Genomic DNA, 21,218 nt, shown 5'->3' with positions numbered 1-21,218 from the left:
GTTCATATTTTGTCTATTAGTTGCCAGTGCAAACAATAGCACTATATTACTTGTAGAGAGCTTTGTTTGGCCATTCATTTATCAATTACATATAATTTATAAACTAAGAAATAAATTTTGATACATTTTGTAGAAAGCATTTTTTTGGTAACAAGTGTTTTCTCTTGGAATACTTTTTGATCATATTCTGTACTGGATATAATTTTATCGCTTGATTTTGTTGTTATTTTTTGTGGAGATTGATTTATTTTCATATGGTTGTCCAGTAATTTCCTTTTTATTTTCAGACAAAAGAGGAAGGGAAGGCTTTGTTAAGGACAATAGCACAGAAAAGAAATCAGGAAGAATCTGATATAAGTGTATGTTCTGATTTTGTAATATTACTTATTCTGTTTTAATTGAAACTGAATAGTACTATTTGTATGTAGTTTTTTTCTAACAAAATACTGAATTAATGTAGATGGAGGAAAGTTCACTAAGTGGAAGCAGGCCAAGACCAAGACTCAGTGATGGAAGTTCTCTACAACCATCGCCCATGAACCTTAGTTTCAATTAGTATTCATGATGGATAGACTTGGTAAGTAAATTAATTTTCATATGAGTCATCTAAGACATTAAAGCTGTAGTCATCAAAGCACTAGCTTTTTTCTAATTATGGGAAAGAAAAACATAGGAAAAGAAATAAAAAAAAAACACAGGGACAAAGTGGCCAATGAAAAATTATCTAATTTAAAGACTGAAACATTATGATCATCAAAATTCTGGAGTGGAAACATACAGAAATGTGGACAGATAACCTTTGATCTACAGACGAGTGATAGGTGGGGGGAGGGGGGGGTGTTAGGATATTTTGTGTGTTCACTTTGACACCCATTAGCATCCAAACGATGATGATAATGCTGAGCTGTTTACCAAACTAAAGCTGTCAGAGTTACCATTGTGATAGCCGCAAAGAACGACTCGATTGTATCGTGTAGCTTCGTTCATTTTTCAAGGTTCCTTATAGGTAGAAATCAAGAGGTGTAAGGTCTGTGAACTGTGGTGGGTACTCGACAGTTCCTCTTCGACCTATCTGTTGTCCATGTAGATTTTCATCCAAGTAGGCTCTGACATCTCTTTGGTAGTGAGGCAGAATGCCATCTTATTGTAGGTAAAATCTTTCATTTCCAAACACCTCTTGGATGGCAGGTAAAAGCAACGTTCACGGCATATGAAGATAAGCCACCAGTTATGGTTCTTCAAAGAAGAATGAGCCAATCAAAATGCACAGTGACAGACCACACCACACATTAATACCCGGTAGGTTCATATGTTTGCCCACAGGGATGTGAGGATTTTTAGGAGCCCAATACATGCAGTTGTGGTAGTTTACAATACCATTTAGTTTGAATTGTCTCATCAGACCAGATAACCATCCCTGGAAACTGTTCATTCTTGTGAAGCATGCCTTCAAACTACTCACAGTACTCTATCCTTCAATCTGGGTTGTCCTCATTCACAGTGTGCAGTGATCTTGGAATGCACACTTTACTCTTTGCAGCCTTCAGAATTTGTTGTACACTTGATCAGATGTTGTACACTTGATCAGCTTACCCCATTTTCACATGCACCCTGCATGACAGATTTTTGAGGTGACATAGTAAAATCTTGCAATACAGCAGTACTGGAAGCTGGTCATGGTGATGTTTCTGGTCAGTCAGACCTTTCTGTATGCACATCCCAAACAGTATGATCAGCTTCAAATTTATCTCAAATACAATAAATTGTTGGATGTGTTGGTGGCTGAGTTCCGAACACATTGTGCCATTACCATTGTACCTCCATCATACTTTAGTACTTCCATTACCACTTCAGTACTGCCTTGCATCTCTCAAATGACAATCTTACTTCATTCATTGCTGCACTGTCATCTGTTGAAAAATGTCCACCAAGGTGTGTTGAGAAAACAGTGGACTAAGCTACCACACAGAACTGCAACGATATGTCATTTCATTCCGAAAATACTATCATAGTTATCTGCATTTTTCGGGACCTCTCTGCATTGTGCCCACCTGACAGTGGCATCCGGCAGTTCACTCGTGAATTCTTTCGACATGAAGTATGCAGGGAGAAGCTGAAGAATTAAGTAGACATGCCCCTGAATGGCTGCATTTTTAGCATTATCTTCACCCTCATAGTGCAACTGATCTATAAATGAGAGATAGCTCAAAATATGTACACACAATTAGGAACATTAATCAAAGCATTTCCAAACAAATCATTGAGATATTTATTATATTTTGGTACTGACAACAATATTTACAGAGTTGAACATTATTTCAGTGCAGCACCATTTTCTTTGGAACCACTGACTGCACAGTGTGGAAAAAGAGTCAGAGTTCAGGCAACATTCACATAAGTGTTTTATGCCTCCGATTTCCCTCCATGATGCTGATCTGTAAAAAAAAACAATTTGTTTTACTACAGCAAAAATATTTAAAAATGTAGCTCAAATATCACAGACGTTATCATCATGTCAAATTTTTCAGGAAATAGTAGGCAAGGGAGGTAACAGAGGTCATTCTAAATACCTGTACTAATTTTTATGAGTTTAACTTCAGTCATTTAGGAGAGAAATGTACCTGAATGATGAAAATTAAAGTTATCGGTAAATCGCAAAAATTTACAGATTTATTAACTTACTACTGTGCCCATTTCAAACATTCCAGCACATATTCCAGTTGTCGTCCTGTTTCCTTATCCTCCATACTTTTTCTCTTCATTCTTTTCTTTATCCTTGACTCCTTGGTAGCAGCTTCTGCAGCTGTTTCCAATTCAGTTACCTGCCGCTTATCAATAGCAGTTAGAGCTGCAGCCATATTCCTTCGTGTCTGGATGTTCAGCTTCTTCATAACTTCGATCCTTGAAATTGCACCTTCATTGAATGTTGTTATTGCATCCATTACACCAATCTTCAGCACTGTCAGCCCGACAAATACAGTTTTGGGTATTCTCTCCCATATACAGCTGTTGAAGCTTTCATTTGCATTCTGAGAGAGAACATGCATAAATTTCCTAAGTAGATTTTTATTTGCCAGATCCCTATATATAGGCCTAATTGTGTCCATTACAGCAAGTTGTAAGGAATGCTTTTGGGTATATTGTATGTCTGTAGCATTGCTCAACCAGTACTTGTATTACGAATTTTCCCCATTTGGACACAAACCATGCTGTGTGGTCTCATCTGTTGACACTCTGTGAAACCATGTTGCCCAAACAGCTCGTCTCATGTTCCTCAAATCTCCTATGTTTCTCCTTATTGCTAGGCCATAATATTGAGTCAAAGAACCAATTTCGCTTTTTGTAAGATGACCTGGACCACCTATGTGTTTTCTGTTGGTCAATTTTTTTCCACTGAAGTCTACACAATTTTCTCAGCTGAGCTAACATTCTTTTTTGTATATGCCCAACACATTCAAGCTTTTCTATCAGAGTGTCCCCATATGGTCTGTCATTAACAACAGTAGTGTGTCCTTTATAGTCTCCATCCCCAAGGTAGCCTACATACCTCACACCACGACTGACCTGTGATCTTCTAAAAAAAGTATGACCTCTCTTTTGCCAAGATCCATCAAATGCTGCTACATTGTCTGTATTCTCAGACAAGGCTACTGTTTCTTTTGCTGTTCACTTACACCACATAAAGCATTTTGTATTAATTTATTGTATCTGTCAAACCTCAGTAGAAGTGGAGGCAAATCCATCACTGCACAAAAAGCCTGGGCAGCTCCCCTTCCTCTTCCAATACATTGCATTGCATAAGCAAGCTGAATATTTACACTGTAATGTCGACTATCAGTTACTGCTGATGTCATAGTATCATTGTGCATCTTAACACGAGTTACAAGCATTCACTGACTGACTTGAAAGACCCTTTCGTGCCGAAATGTTCTCAGAAACGTCAATACTATCTTCACAATTGCAGTACTTACATTTCACAGCACTCTTCAAGTCTTGAGAGCATATTTAGGTTCACAATAACATTTCTGTCAATATTGTTGCTCACAATACTTCTAAGCTTGTTCTTATTACATTCAGAAAGTGAAAGTTCACGTCTTAAAGAACTGCCTGTAGACACAGTTTCCATGGGCGACTTTTGAAGCAACTGATTGTGTTATTCGGTTGTGTTTGGAACTGGTTGCCGCAAAACTTTCGTTTGGGGCTAAATTTCTTTACTCTCGTCATTTTTAGCAAAGGAAACACACACACACACACACACACACACACACACACACACACACAGAGAGAGAGAGAGAGAGAGAGAGAGAGAGAGAGAGAGAGAGAGAGAGAGAGAGAACAATATACACAGTAAATACAAAACCACACGCATATTCTGAAATCATATATTCTCAGATCTTTGTTTACATTCGAATCATAGCCTTCTAGACATGCCTGTACTTTGGTTCTGGGAGTCAGTGCCTTCTAGAATACATCTGTGTTAACGATCCGTAACTAACGATGGAAAAAACGGAAGAACAAAATAATGCATCACGTATTTTGACGCACTTCAAACTGACAGATGGGCATGGCCCCCGTGCAACATTCCGTTCAACCTCAATTTTAGTACAAACGGAAGATGATGATGCCCATAAACTATACATTTTTGAAATTGGCATGAAATGCTCTGTTCTATAGACAAAGAAATTTTTTCAAATTTTTGGTCATTTTCACGAGCATGTCCCCTTAAGAGATTGTTATTGTTTAAGTCAGATAATGTTGCTAGTAACAAAAAAAAAGATGGAGTGAAGGGAAGCATTTATGGCCATTTGCCTTATAAGGATTAGGATATTTTATTGAATGCAATTGCAAATGATGTGTTTCCACATGAATACTCCCAACGTTTTCTAATTTCCTTCTCAGATTCTCATTTTCCATACTTTTCATACTGTCTCAGTTTATACTCAGAGTTCACACTTTGAGTACCATGCCTGTAATATTACATTGTCTTCAACATTGGAAAGAATGCCATTCCTGTAGGCCTAATATTATGGGCACATCATCTTGGTGAAGACTGGCATGCTCGTGATAGTACAGGCATGGCACTCCTCTCTAAGATGTTGTGCTCAAAGTATTACGGGAATGGCTTTCTTTCCAAAACTGAAGACATTGTAATATTATGGGCAAGGCACTCAGTATTAATGAAGATAAATGAAGAGATAATAGTAACAAGATTGTTGGATTTAGTTCAACTTGTAACAAAACTGAAACTGTGGCACAATCTTGAGCCCTTGTGGTTTAACTATTCCTTGTAATGGGAAGGAGGATACATAAGTTCATTTTTTAAGAGCACACGTTTGCGTGCGCACTAGCATCCTCCTCCTCCTCCTCCTCCTCCTCCTCCTCCTCCTCCTCCTCCTCCCCCCCCACACACACAGACAGACACACAGACAGACACACAGACAGACAGACACACAGACAGACAGACAGACACACAGACAGACAGACACACAGACAGACAGACAGACACACAGACAGACACACACACACAGACACAGACACACACACACACAGACACAGACACACACACACACACACACAGACACAGACACAGACACACACAGACACAGACACACACAGACAGACACAGACACACACAGACACACACAGACAGACACAGACACAGACACAGACACACACACACACACAGACAGACACACACACACACACACACACACACACACACACACACACACACACACACACACACTCTTTGAAATTCCTGTGAAGTTGGATTAGAATTGTTCGCTGCATAAGTAATGGTGAAGCCTTGGGAAATAAGTGGGAAAGGCACAGGAAAATGATTTCAGACAATGGGAAAGTGACCCATGAGAAAGAAAATAGAAGCAAGAAACAGTAAGAGAGAAAATGAAAGGGAAATAAATGAAAAAATAATAATATTAGGAGACATAACTTGACGGTTTTTGAAGAAGGAAGGATAGAGAATTTGGAAATAGTTAATTAAAACAAGAATGTCTTGTAATGTAAGAGAAGATGGCAAATTAAGGGCCAACCATGATAGAGAAATGTACGTTAAGACCAGAGCAGAGTGATAGTTGAACGAATACAAATTGATTAATGTGATAGAAAAGGTGGAAAATATACAATGTATGTTCTTGTGGTCATTATTTACATACTTGGTGCATTGTTAATGAACCTGTACAGCAGGAGGTTTGGCACTATTTGCTTTATTTAGCATTAAGGTCCAAACTCGTCTGATTTTAACCCTCCTCTTCTGTAAGGGTTTTCCCCCTTTTCTGAATTTCTTTTGGCCCTCTGTACACCGTAACATAGTGATGATTGGACCTTGATAAAAGTACAGTATCAGTCAATCAAGTTTAGTGGTTCCCTGGTCCCAATCCTCCCCCAGGGAACTCACTTCCTTTGGCGGATTCTAGCCTACATGTCTGGGGTGTTTTTCAGAATGTGTTCTGCATTTTCCATGGCTGTCACCAGAACAGTCTCACCACTGTTTCTTCTTTCTTCATTCACCTTCTCTGGGCTGCATGTGTATCCTTTTGCTGTTCCTTTTCCCCTCCCTTGGGGAACACATCTGGGGTGGTTCGGAATGTGTTCTGCATTTTCCATGGCTGAAATCGAAACGGTCTCACCACTATGTATTTGTTCCTTCTTTCTTTCTTTCTTTGTTCACCTTTCCTGTCCTTCCTCCGCTTCAGCATTTCAGGTTCCTCTTTTCATCTTCCTGGCCTGAGGGCCAGCCCAGGCATCTGAAGAGTAACAGATGACTTGGTTCTCAGCCCCAGGTTGACTGGTAGGGTTTTCATATACTCCCCTGGTACAGACCAAGCCCAGGGAGGGGTGATTGCCTGTGCTGCTACCTTTCCAAATTCCCGATTGATCCCTCCGTCAAGTGTTCAGGAGGTGTGAAGAATCACCTAAGGCAGGTGTGCCCCCTTCTGAAACGGCCCCCCAGTTAGGAGTAGTGCGCCATCAGGCACTGGCAATCAAGGGGAATTTTCTTGCAGTGAGCCAATCTTCTCATTCAATGTCTGCGAAACTTAAACGGAATGAGGCTATCAATTCAAAAACTCTCCAAAATGCACCGAGGTTCCTCATGGTTTCCTGTACTGAAGACGGTCTATCCTTCACAATGGTCAATCTCTCTATTATTCAGAAAGGTGTTGATGCCATTGCTGGCCCTGTGAAACCTGCTCTCATTTACACAATGGTACTTTGCTTTTGGAGACTACTTCTGATTGTCAAGCACAACTATTGCTTGCAGCTATGCTCATCCATGGCTATCCTGTTGGTGTCGAGGTCCATAGAACACTGAATTATTCCCATGGTGTTATTTACACTAGGCTGCTCGATGGTCTGACCGAGGCAGAAATCCAAACATACCTCTCTGGTCAGGGTGTCATTGCCATCCATTGAGTGATGAAAAAAGTAGATGGCTCCTTAGTGCTCACACGAACTTCTGATAGAATGGTTCTTCTGTCAAAGATCAAAGCAGGTTATGAAGTTATCACAGTCAGACCATATATTCCGAACCCGATGCACTGCTACCAGCTTCGTCATTACAACCACAGTAGAGTCCTGTTGACACCCAGCCAAATGTGAAACCTGTGGCAGGGTTACTCAAAAAGGTGATTTTCCAACTCCTCCTCCCTGCTACATCAACTGCAATGGCGACAATGCCACATCCTCCCGCGATTGTCCTGTGTATTCAATGAGCGCACCCTCTAGGAGATCCTGGTGAAGGAAAAAGTGTCTTACCCGGTCACTTGTAAGTTGTAGGCTAGTCGGGAACCCTGCGTTCTATCATCTGGCGTGTACAGTACATGGCCACGCAGACATGTGACCCCAAATTTAGCCCTGAGGTTGTGAAATCTCACATCATTATGGTAGTGTCCCCGTCTCCTCCTCCAGCTGTGCAATACACCACCAAACTTATACCTCATGGGGTGAAGTCACCAGCTACACAACCGGCAGGCCAGGAAGGACAGAAGGAATACCCTCGTGAAGACTTCCTGCGTTCCTCCAGCCACCCAGTGTCTGAGTCTTCCTCTGCTAACCAGAAAGTCTCCAAGAAATCAAAGGCAAACGGTCTTCTCCTTAGTTGACTCAAAGATCCTCTTCGATGTTGTTGCCACATGTTACTCTTGCCTGGCTAACCTTCATGTCGCCGGTGCGCACCACCAACCATTTTGGTGCGCTGGACTCTGCAGGCCCACAGCAGAATAATGCCAATGCTCAGGCAAACCTCATAGAACAGGATCTTCTTGCCTCTGTTCCCTGTAGCAGCAAGTCCTTGAATGCTGCACTTGGCAGCCACCAATGTGGCTCTCCATTATATTTTCCTTGTTATGACTCTCCCCCAATGGAACGTTCGTGGCCTTTGATCCAACAAAGAGGATTTATGGCTGCTCCTAGAATTGCAGTGTCCACTTGTTCTCTGCAATCGAAATTGCATCCTCATGACTGTTTTGAGTTCTCGCATTTCTTCCCAGTCCGTATTGACCTTTCCCTGAGGTCGGCATTCCATCTCATGGGGGGAGTCTTGCTGCTCATAAGGGATGACATTCATAGTCAACTACCCAAAAGTCTTCAAACTGTTGCAGTTTACCTTTTTCTTCCTCACTTGACCTTTTCTCTTTGTACCGTTTACATCCCTCTGTCATTCAATGCCACCAGAGCAGACTTACTCCAGCTTATTGGCCAGCTGCCTCACCCCTTTTTTATGTTTGACTTTCATGCACACCATGCCCTATGAGGTTCTCCCAGAACCTGTCAGAGAGATGCCCTCTAGGCTGACCTTCTCAACCAACTTCACCTCCTGTGCCTTGACACAGGAGCACCCACATTCCTTTCACACTCAACACACACCTATTCCCATTTGGACTTATCCTTCTGCACTGCCAAGCTTGCCCATCTTCTTGAGTGGTCCATTCTCTCATATGCACACTCAAGCGACCATTTCCCGTGTGCTGCCCGTTTGCTAACTCGCACCCCACCTATGTGCACATCCAAATGGCACCTTACTCAGGCCAACAGGAGGCTTTACTCCTCTCTGGCAACCTTTGACAAACATTTCCCCAGTTGTGATGACCAGGTGGAATATCTTACAAATGTTGTGTTTACCAATGCAGAACATTCCATTCCTCACACCTCCTCTTTACAATACCATGTCCCAGTCCCATGGTGGACTGAGGTGTAACGCGATGTAATTAGTGCACAGAGATGTGCCCTTCGTGTTTTTAACCGCCGTTCTACAATGGCTAACTGCATTCACTATAAACAGATGTGTGTAAAGTGTCATCGTATTCTTCAGGATAGCAAAAAAGCTAGCTGGATTTCATTCACTAGTTCTTTTAACAGCTCCACCCTTTCCTCTGCGATGTGGACCAACCTCAGATCTCTGGGACCAAGATCCATTCGCCAATTTCCGGCCTGACAGTAGCAGACAGTGTCGTTGGGGAACCTATTGCTATCTTCAACACCTTGGGCCGCCATTTGGCAGAGATTTCGAGCTGCACCCACTATCTCCCTGCCTTCCTCCATCGGAAACGAGCAGAGGCAGGTCGGGGGCGGTACCTTTCTCTTCTCAGAATCCTGAGTGTTACAGTGCTGGTTTTACTATGAGGGAGATAGATCTTGCTCTTACTTCATCCCGATCCTCCGCCCCAGGGCCAGATGCTGCTCACGTTCAGATGTTGCAGCACCTTTCTTTTGCGGACAAGCATTTTCTGCTTAATAGTACAACCGCATCTGGGCAGAGGGCACATTTCCCAGACGCTGGTGTGAAGCCACTGTCATACCCATACCTAAGCCCAGTAGGGACAAACACCATCCTTCTAACTACTGCCCGTTTCTCTCACCAGCTGTGTTTGCAAGGTGATGGAACGTATGATTCGTGCCCAGCTGCTATGGTGGCTCGATTCTCACAATTTACTAACCACTGCACAGTTGGATTTCGAGCATGCCGTTCTGCAGTTGACCACCTTGTCACTTTGTCAACCCATTTCATGAATGGTTTTCTGCAGAAATCCCCGACTGTGGCTGTGTTTATCAATTTGGAGGACTGGTATCCTCTGTACTCTCTACAAGTGGGTTTCCATGGCTGCCTGCCCCAATTTCTTGAGGAATTTTTAAGCCTCAAGGCGAATGTGTGTTCTGCCTTGTCGGACATCTTTATCCAGGAAAATGGTGTGCCTCAGGGTTCCGTTCTGAGGGTCATCCTCTTTGCTATTGCCGTTAACCATACAACATGCTCCTGCTGGGCATCTCCAGCTCCATTTTTGTTGATGATTTTGCCATCTGTTGCAGTTCTCCACGTATCTGTCTCATTGAGCGGTGTCTTCAGCAATGTCTCAATCATCTTCACTCATGGAACATCGACAAAGGCTTTCATTTTTAACTGACAAAACCGTTTATATGAATTTCTGGTGGCACAGTTGGTTTCTCCCACCATACCTACATCTTGGGCCTGTTGCTCTTTCACTCGTTGAAAGTATGCAATTCCTGGGGCTCATGCTCGATAGGAAACACTCTTGGTGCTCCCACATGTCTTGCGTGGCAGCCCCCTGTATGTGATCCCTCAATGTCCTGTCTCTTCATTGGTACTCCTTGGGAGGGAGATCGAACCACCCTCCTCCGTCTGTACCGGCCCCTTGTGTCTATTCGAAACTAGACTATGGGTGCTTCATTTATGCATCTGCACATCTGTCCCTCTTACACCATCTCAATACGATCCACCATCGTGGCATCCGTTTGGTCACTGGCACATTTTACATAGCCCGGTTGAGAGTGTATGCAGGAACTGCGGAACTACCACTGTCCTTACCATCGTGTTTTTCTCCTCAGCAGATAGGCATGCTGTTTGTCTGCCACGCGTGGCCATCCATTCTATGCCTCCTTCTTTGATGACTCCTTTGATCACCAGTAATTGTGCTTCCCTTTTCTCTGCTACCTCCTTTTATTAGCTTTCGGCTATTGCTCCAGCAGCTTAACTTCACACTACCTGCAACTTTCACAGTGGGTGTGAACCTTCACCATCTTGGCTTCATTCGGCAGCCTGTGTTCACTTTCATTTCCTAGGGAAACTACTCCAGCTTCACTCATTCGCCTTAAGTTTCATGACCTTCCCATGGAATTTCACAATAGTACCTTTGTGCACACTGATGGCTCTTGGGCTGACTATGGTTCGGGTGTACCTTCACCATTGGCACCGATGTTTTTTCGTACTGGCTTCCGGAACACTGGTGAGTATTTACAGCAGAGCTCTTTGCCCTGTATCAAGCCACACAGTACATCCGGTGACACAGGCTTTTCAATTGCATCATTTGCTCCGACTCTCTGTGCCCTTCAAAGCCTCTGTGTGCCACACATTGTCCATCCCGTAGTGCAACGGATCCAGAAAAGCTGTCACTTGCTCACTCTTGATGGAGTCAGTGTCATTTTTGTGTGTTCCTGGTCACATCAGTCTGACAAGAAACAAGGCTGCTGTTGCTGCTGCCAATGCTGCAATCCTCATACCTCAGCCTGCTAGTTCTTATATTATCTCTGATGATATCTGTGTTGCCATTTGTCAGCAGTTGGTGTCACTTTGGCATCACCACTGGTCCTCCCTTCATGGGAACAAGCTCCAGGCTATTAAGCCTCTCCCAGCAGCTTGAACAACCTCCTCTTGGCCTTCTTGTCATGAGGAGATCATTTTAACTAGCTTGCGTACTGGGCACTGTCTCTTTAGCCATCTCCATTTGTTGAGCTGTGCCCATTGTGCATTCCCTGACAGAATGCCCTTTTCTTTAACTGCTTGCATTCCTGTTTGTGTTTGCTGTGTGATTCATCAGACGTTTTAGCAAACAACACTCGGGATGTTGGCCACGTTCTACTTTTTATCTGTTGTAGCAATATGGCGAACGACATTTAATTTTTAGTTCTGGACCTCCGTTTCTCTATGGCATATTTTACTGACCTTTCTCCACATCCCTGTTTTTAGCTGTCTAGTCTTCCATCTCTTGTTGGTTTATAAATATTATCAACACTCTTATAAAGCCCAAAGAAATCCCGTCAGTTTTAAGACTGTCAGTCGCACCAGTGTCTAAGCACTGTGAATAACACAAACTGAAATTGAGGGTAGGAAAACAAAATCAGAAATGCTTGATTGGTGCTAGTGGTAATCGGAAGCAGCTGAAATTGATAAAATTTAATGTCATGTAAAAGCTGACTTGCACTTTTCAAACAGTGGAAAATCCAGGATGGAATGTAACAGTATTATGAAAAAGAGAGTTGCTACTCACCATATAGTAGAGATGCTGAGTTGCAGATACAACAAAACACTGTATGGCGAGTAGCAACTTTCCTTTTCATAATATTGTGATTTACACTTTTCTCACACAACATTCTGACAGTTGTGGGTCAGTGTAGTCAGTTCATACCAAATTTGTGACTAGACTGTCCTCTTGGATGGATTGTCATCCTTAGATGTAGAAGCAACATAATGTGTACCCAAGGTGTGCTTTTTTGGCTTCCTTGTTATTCATGCTGCATATTGACGAGTTGGCAGACAAAATTGGTATTAATGAAATGTCAGACAATATTAATAGGAACCCTAGACTTTTTGCAGATGTTGCAGTTATAACACTGTGCAATCTGAAAAAGCTGTCAGTTCCTGATAAGTTTTTAATGTGGTGTGAAGATTGGCCATTGTTTTTAAATCTTCAGTAATGTAAAATTGTGCTCACCATAAAACGAAAAACATATGAGGGCTGATCAACAAATACTGATTTTTTTTTTCCATAAATGTTGACTCCTCCATTTCAGTGTTCACATTTTCTTTTTCAAAGTACTCTTCTCCTACTCGATACACTTTTTATGGTGTCTCTGCCAGTCCTCAAACACATGGTGCAGGCCATTTTTTGTTAGGTCCTTGAGAATCACCTCACTTTTCTTGAGAACTGCTTAAGAGTTCTCAAATCTAATGCCCTGTGCTTTGCCTTTACTTATGGGAATAAAAAAAAAGGACAAGATGAGAGACCGGGGCTATAAGGCAGATACGGTACTCAGTTAATGTTTATGTGAGCCAGAAACTGTACAACTTGATTTGTATTGTCCTGATGAAGTCATAACCCAGTCTGAGAAAGGTCTGATCATTTCCTTACAGTGTGCTTCCTCAGTTTAGCCAATGCTGATGTGTAGTGTGCTGCTGTAGCAGTAGTGTGAAGGGGAACTGCATGCTAGTAAATCTGTCCATGGCAGTCAAAAAATGGGATCACTGTGAGTTTTCCTGCAAATGGAATGTCTTTTGTCTTTTTTAGTGTTGAATAACCTGGCAATTTCCACAGTTTGCTGACTCATTTTCCTTCAGGATCATAATAATGCAGCCATGACTCTTCACCATTTATAATAGATTCCACAAACATAACCCCTCCATCAGCAAAGGGACACAGCACCTCACGGCTTGTCTCCATTCACTCAGCCATTTGTTTGGTAGTTAACAGATGTGGTACCCAATAGGCACAAACATGTGTCACATAGAGATGATCATGCTTAATCATAAAGACACTGTCACATGGAAACCTCAACACTTCACTGAAGTTAGATAATGTTACCCGCCAATCCTTGTGAACTACCACAGCAGCTTTGTTGATGTTGACTTCATTCTCAGCAGAAGCCGAAACACCAAGCCCATCCTCCTTGACATACAGAAGTTGGCCTTGTTTGAAGTCCCTGAGCCACCTATCACTGTTGCACAAGGTAGTGCATCTTCGCCATATGCTTTCTGCAGCTTTTTATAAGTTTCAGTGGCTTTATGGTGTAAACAAATACAGAATTTTGTTGTGCCATACTGCTCTTATCGCGTCATCTTCATTGTTTGGTATTCCAAGTGGAAAGAGTGTCTACAAAATGGAGTATTACTACCAACCTGCCGAGATGATGATGATGATGATGATGATGATGCCACCTATGGACATTATACATAAAAACCCACCCACTCTTTTCAAATATTCAAGGTACAGTAAAAGAAATTATCTTGGAAGATACAGGAAAAAAATCGGTCTCCATCTTTGTTGAACAGCCCTGATAAATTGACAATTTCACTAGTGCTGCCAGAAGTTGAGTAAATCTGTACTACTTGCAAAATATTCATTTGTCTCAAAGTGTTGCCAGGGTCAAGCTGACCCTAGATGCAAAGTATTACAAAAGGCTTGGATCCACCAATAAATAAGTTCCGTAAGCACAAGCTGAGATTTACAGTAGAACAAAAACTTACTCAAGTTTACTTCTTCAGGTCACTGGAGCAAATTCGTTTGAGGAACTTGCTGCTCAGATGTGCAGTTACTCTTAAAAACCAGAGCAGTCAGCACTGTTGTTCCTTTACTTTATTATCAATGCATAAAAATTGTGATGAAACATAAAAATAAAATAAAAAACTGAAAAAAAATATTAGAGAAGTGCATATTGATATTACCAAGAAACACTATTCAATTAATTAAAATCAGAGGACTCCACTTAGATTAAAAACTTCGGGGATGTCATATGCAAATTTCAAACATCTCATCTATTGTATAATCAAGTATTCAATAACAGCAAACAAAAATGCGACACAGTTTCCCGCCAAGAGACTGCCTCTTAATTTCTCTTTGATTTTTGGAAGAAGTATTTACTACTTTTATCAAAAAGATAATGCATTTATGTGCACGGTAACATTAAAAAAATCAGCTAAAATGTTAAGTCATCTGTATTGCCATTCTAGTTTGCCTTGCGGTGCAACAAATTGGTTGGTAAACTCATTCTGCTGTTCCTTGATTGATGGTGCCAATTGTGTGTTTAGAGGTTGCAACGGTAAATTTGTTTCACCCCATCTGTCTTTGTGCCACTCTCCTTTTCAGCAATGATACTTTCGCACTGGTACTGAACACACACAACTTCTGTAAGTCTAAGAAGAACTTCTACAAAAAGAGTGTACACTGCTTTCAAACTTTCTAACAAATTAAAACTGTGAGCCGGGCTGAGACTTGAACACACAGTTTTAATTTGTCAGGAAGTTTCATGCAAGAAACTCTTTACACTAACTTGCAAATCAGGGTTGCAGATATGGTCATTCATAATATTCCAACCGATTCTGTGACTGTATGGGTAATGTGCCATACCACAGCAGGAAGTTCAACAGAATGCCTAATAAATGTGGTTTCAGGATTACAATGTTAGAGTGGTTTCAAAATGGGCAAATAAACTGCAACACCTTAATGAGCAAGACAGAACTGTTAGCTACAATAAAGGAAACAAACCAGCCATGAAAGTGTACATCATGACTAGAACTGCTGAGGGCAGAGGCAACAAAGTAGTGTGTGTACTGCCCTATGACTGTGATCTAAATCCGATAGAATTGACATAGTTCAAAATAAAACACAATTTCAGGGAAAACAATGTCAGTGGTGACATGTCGAATGAAAGACTGCAGTATCTTCTTAATGCTGCTTTCCTTTCAATTAATGCAAAGGGCTGGCAAGATTACTGCAAGAATGTGCAGCAGCTGGAGCACGAGTACTGGACACGAGATGGAATAATGGAAATGGCCATCAATGAAGTTATCTATACCATGCCCTGAAGTGGTGGTGGTGATCTTGGAACAAATACAAATGGCAGTGATCTGTAGTGAACATCATTTTGACAGTTCTTTCATGCACAGTTAATAACACTTTTTAAACATTGCTGCTGTCTGCATTTAATAAATGCGATGTGTAAACAGATTTCAAAAATCAGTTTTTTACTATTGATTGATAGTGTTGATAAGTCGTATACTCATCTACATTCATTTTTCACTGTTTTTGATGTATAAGTAATACGTAAGTTACAGGTAAAACTCTAGAGCATGAATTTGTAAACAAATTAGAAGATTTCCGATCTGACAAAAGTGTCACTTTAGTGGGCAAGGCTTTTACGAGTACCGTCTATGATTTCATGTTAAGCGCAAAACATGGGTAGTGTTGCCAGCTCGCTGCAAGCAGCCGATGCTGCCCTCCCCTCACTGCTCCTTTCCCTTTGTCAGATATTATGTGGGGGCACAGCCGTTCCCGACAGCCACAGCGCCAATCATAAAATTATTGTGGACAAATGGTCGTACCCTATGACAAAAATATCAGTGTGTCACAACTGGCGTAAGTTATCTTTTAGAAATTTGTGGGGATGCAAAATCGAATCATCACATAGGCTCAGTTTTTGATAAAGGCAGTGGGAGGCTTGATTTCATTAGAACTGTATTGGTAAAATGCAGTCAGTCTGGAAAGAAGATTGCCTTCGAACCACTTGTGCAACCGTATAATAATGCTCAAGTGTGTGTGTGGACTGTACCAGATAGGACAAAAAAAAAGGATGTTGAAAGTCAACGAAGTATAGCACAAATAGTCACATGAAGGTTTGTTTCAGGCATGGGGAGTACAAAAGAAATTCCAGAACAACTGCACTGATAGACGTTTGATGATGACCCCAATATCCTGCTTTTGGTGAATCTACTATAAGAAAAGTAAAACTGAGCCAGAAAAGTTTAGGTAATCAATTTGTTGAGGTATGCAGGGTGTCCTCATAGACTTATTAGAAAAAGTAATAATGATCACTGATAGTAATACAGTGAGATATTGGACTGGTTTGGATTTGGAGAGTGTGTGACCTTTACTTTTAGAACTAACTTCAATATTGTCAACAACCTTGCACATCGCAACATGCTAGCACATTAGTTTCGAATTTTAGTTGCAAAACCATATGTACTGCCACTACACTCCCCTCTATTCGCCCAACTTGGGCCCCATGATTCTTCTTCCCAAACATGAAGAAACAGCTTACAGGTTAGAAATTATGCTGAAGTAAGGTGATTGGTGAGACACCTATAATTACATCTATGTGATTACTTTGCAGACCACATTAGTGTGTTGGGCAGAGGGTTCATAGAACCACTTTGACTACTTCTAGACTGCTCCAGTCATGAACCACATATAGGGGAAATTGCTTGCTGTTACTTACTTTCAGGTCCTGAAATGCTTAGTACTGTTGATAAAAGTATAAAAGTAAAAGTGACAACACAGTCCTAGCTTTTGCTACTGTTAGTTCTTTCCTTGAGGAGGAGAGAATGATAGGCTGGGGAAAATTTTAAAGGAAGGGCAGGAAAATTTAAAAGTAAGGGCGGCAGGTCACTCAAATGAGAGGAATCCATCTGTAGCGAGGCTGAAAATATACAAAGATGAAGGTGAGGTGTCAGAAAAAGTTGCAGGTCTACCCTCCATCTTTGATTACTCCCAATACATTCATTCTAATCCAATTTTTACACACAACATGTCAAATTCTGTTAATGTGAATTATTATGATGATAATTGTATGGATGGGTTTTCCCATATTCTGAATATTGAATTAATTTTATACAATTTTTCTTTATTTCTGTTTGTGTATACTACTGCTGCTTACAGATCTGGTTGTTACATATATACTGCTCAGCTCTAACTTTGTACTCACTACAGGTGGCTCCCTCTCACCTAGGCTTCTTGTTTAGCCTTTCCCATTTGTCCCCGTCCCCTCTCCAAGGAAAGAATTAATAGTTCCAAAAGATAGGATTGTGTCATTGCTTTTACTATCAGCAGTAACAAACATTTTGTTTTTTTTGGAGATAATACTGGTCAGTATTCTGATAATACGTTGTGAACTTTTTGCATTGTCATGAGTGGTCTTTATCTACCTTAGGATGTTAATGGAAATAAGTAATTGTCTGTGGACATAATCATTTTCAGCAAAGTGTTTTTACTGTTGCTGTTTATTCAAATAATGCTGAAATGTGAATCAGTTTATGTTCATAGGATTTAATTGTCATTTATTTGATAAGAAACATCTGAACTGTACTAAAGTTCAATATTTTCACTCTTTGCTATCTTGAGTAAATAAATGGCATTTACATAGTCATGTAGTGAGTAATGTAACTAACTTTGAAAATTTTTAAGAGTAATTAATCTGTTTGGTGTATAATTTACTGATTTTTTTTTTTTTATTATGAGTGTAATCTTGTTTAGAAGTATGATAAATCTGAATAGAAAAATAATTTATTTGCATTTTCTTTTTCACAGATATTAATGAGAAAGTTCTTACATTGAGAGATACTGAATGGCAGTATCGGGGCGAAGGCAATGCCAATCTAGTGCTGTCACTTCCTCAGCAACGATGTGTGTTGAGATTACGCAAGCACGATTCTGATCATTATGTCAACCATACAGATTCAACCACAGATGTGCATATTGATATTGCTTCAAGAGAAGCATTGTTTTGTCGAATGGTGATGGTACCTTTGCTGGGTGAAGCCTATATTCAGCCACCAGCAGTAGTTGTGTTGGATCAAAGAGAAGTTGAACAACTTGAGGGGGCATTACATTCTCACCGACCCTCGCACCGTAATCACAAAGGCATATACAGCCATCCTTGTCTGACGTATGGAATGTTGTTTCCCGATTATGCACTGCTTCCTCCAACTTTATCCCCTGTTTCAATGCCCCATTGTACTCCCACTTTCTGCCTTGAGGTAAAACCGAAACAGGGGTGGGTACCGGAAGCAGATCGCCATCTTCCACGTTGCACTTTTTGCCTTAACCAGTTCCTGAAACTCCGAAAGGGCACTATTCAGAAACTCAGCCACTATTGCCCACTGGATCTGTTTTCTGGGGATGCAGGCCGAGCACATCATGCTCTTGAATCACTTCTGGCTTCCCCACAGAACAATCTGAAGATCTTCCGTGATGGTGTACTGGTGTATGGTGATGGAGATGAAGGTACAGACCGCCTTGAGCTGGTCTTGAGAGAATGGGTTGGTGATAGAGATGGGAAGAATTCTGTCAAATGGTTAGTGAAAAAAATGTGCACACTTGTTTGGGACGTATTAACATGCAGCCTTGAAGTATCAAAACGACCTATGGCTAATCCCTTACTTGGTGAACTAGAACCACTCCAGAACAAAGGAGAACGTGTACCATCAGCACTGATGGCAGCTGTCACTTCACTGCTGCCACCAAAATCTTGTGATTGGTCTGCAGTGCCTTTACCAGAAAATAGCATCCTGGCTCGTGTCCTTAATGTTCAACAACTGGAACAGATTGGGGCAGACTGTGTCTACTGGGACTATATCACCAACAAGCACCATGGAGAGTACGACTACCTGCAAGAATTAGTAGGGGGAAATATTTGTGGTCGAACACCACTCCAGCGTTACCTACTAGCAACCACTGCCAAAGATTGTTCAATTATGCTTGCATTTCAGCGGTTTGAGGGAAATTTGAATGGTGTACCTTTGCTTCCTACAAAGCATGTGATAAGTGATCTTGATTTACAGAAGTATATTTTTAATGTCGGTGTGTCTGATTTGGACCCAAAGCCTGCATCTTGTGTAGAGAAACACAGGAAACGGGACTGTGAAGTTCTGACAGCGTGTCTTGAAATCTTACAGTGTGGCAGTTTTGGAGTGTCAGTGTAATCCTTTTCCTTTTAAGAGATTACACTGTCTGGTGTGAATGAAAAATATGTATAGTCATGAATTATTCATGCAGACTGTCTACAGTGAACATTCGATGATTCTGCTCTCTTACAAACTTAAGTGCTACTTGTGCATATAAATGTATTTATAATTGCTCTGATTTTGTCAGTTGTTTGTAAACACATCATTGTTTTTGTATGTAATATAAAGAAGCAATTATCTTTCATAAATTACTCAATTAACTGTGTAATTGTGACAATTGATTTTATTAGAAACTTATGGTCAACAAATACATAATTGTTTTTTATCTTTTATTTTGTGTTCATAATTATATTTTTGTAATAAAATAGTTACCAGACCTGATAGACCGTTTTTTTAATGGGACGTAAACTGTTCAACAACATTTATGATTATAGTTAGTTTTTGACCTCCACTTTCGCAGATATAATAATGAAAAAACATGAAAAAGGAACTAAGTATACAATTAAAAAATTAATAAACTTGACATGTGTATTAGATAAGTTAACTAATTAAGTAGAACCCATGTGCAGTGGGTGCATTTCAGCCACATGAGTGTCTTCTGTGCTAGACAACTCTTTTAAACACTGTCGGTTTCTTGTGACCGTGAATTTTATGGTAATTGATGCCCACCGATTTCATTTTGTGTGCACTGGGAGGCAATTACAAACATTCATTGTAAGAGTTAAGCTTACATATGTTTTGATTATGAGTGAAAACTGTTTTGTTAAAAAAGATATACACACACTACTTTAGTGTAAAATAAATGGCATTCTCATCAACTGTTTTATAAATAAATTTATCAGATAAATGATTCATTGATAATTTGGGACATGAATGCTTGTTGTTGCACATATAATCACTTCTCTGTCCTGGAAAAAAAAGTGTGGTTTGTATTTACACAAAAGTTTGGTGTTTGGCTTAGACATCTAAACGTGTCAGTGTACCTTGCTCTTCATGGTGATATGTAGCCTTTCTTGCAAAAAATGTATTTAATTTAAACCAATAAATAAATGTGTAACTTTTTACTTGTTTAGTATCTGTATGTGTATTGTATTCTAAATAGAAAATGTGAAAAATCTGGCTGAGATTTTGTTAGAATATATTGTGAACTGTTTCTGCTTTCAAAATCTTTGTTTTGTCTAGTACTCAGGAAATATCTACCTCCAGTTCTGAGGTATCACTTACTGTAAGGTCATGGATAACTCGGTTACAGAACATGCCATAGCCAAAAGCAATCCATTCCACAAGTGTCTGTGTGCATCAGTAGAAACGGTGATTACATAACATTCTTTATCATCATGTTAAGTCTTTAGCAGTTATGGAAAAGAAGTAGTAAGCCAGCAAAGGATAAATTCATTCAGAGTGTAGTGAGAATGCTATACTTCACTAGTATTCCAAAATATTGGCTATTAAATTGATTTTGTGTGGCTTAACTGCACCTGCAAAATACTGAGGGTGGTGAATTGAATGCTTGTTACAAATATCTGTTATTTCAGATTAGCGCATCTGTTATTTCAGATTAGCGCATCATAAAAACAGCCTATTTGTCATACAGGCACAGTTTTGGGGAGTGTCCCTTACTAAGAGGCTACTGATGTGTTGATAACATAACTTGCTACGTGACAGTTTCCCATCATCTTTGTTTTTCTGGGGAGGTTTGCATCCTTGGGTTTTGAACTTCCTTCTTCCTTTATGT

General features: G+C 40.5%; 2 protein-coding genes across 6 annotated transcripts in view; both read left to right on the top strand.

The window, feature by feature from the left end:
• LOC126161418 (cell division cycle protein 23 homolog) overlaps window positions 1–18,246 on the top strand; it is a 100,611-nt gene extending 82,365 nt beyond the window's left edge. For all 5 annotated transcript variants that reach the window (XM_049917208.1, XM_049917207.1, XM_049917211.1 and 2 more), the window contains 3 exons: window positions 288–359; window positions 461–577; window positions 18,108–18,246. In XM_049917208.1, coding sequence (XP_049773165.1) covers window positions 288–359; window positions 461–556 — 168 coding nt within the window. In that variant the 3' untranslated portion in view covers window positions 557–577; window positions 18,108–18,246. The remainder of the gene's footprint in view (window positions 1–287; window positions 360–460; window positions 578–18,107) is intronic.
• On the top strand, window positions 16,826–19,501 carry LOC126151912 (inositol-pentakisphosphate 2-kinase-like). The gene is made up of 2 exons (XM_049915973.1): window positions 16,826–16,844; window positions 18,108–19,501. The coding sequence occupies exons 1-2, from the start codon at window positions 16,826–16,828 to the stop codon at window positions 19,499–19,501; spliced, it is 1,413 nt and encodes a 470-aa protein (XP_049771930.1).
• The last annotated feature ends 1,717 nt before the right edge of the window (window positions 19,502–21,218 follow it).

The sequence above is a fragment of the Schistocerca cancellata genome, chromosome 2 (genome assembly GCF_023864275.1).
Source record: "Schistocerca cancellata isolate TAMUIC-IGC-003103 chromosome 2, iqSchCanc2.1, whole genome shotgun sequence".
NCBI classification, from domain to species: domain Eukaryota; kingdom Metazoa; phylum Arthropoda; class Insecta; order Orthoptera; family Acrididae; genus Schistocerca; species Schistocerca cancellata.
Note: the sequence above shows the minus strand (reverse complement) of the source record. Positions and strands in the feature narration are given on the sequence as shown.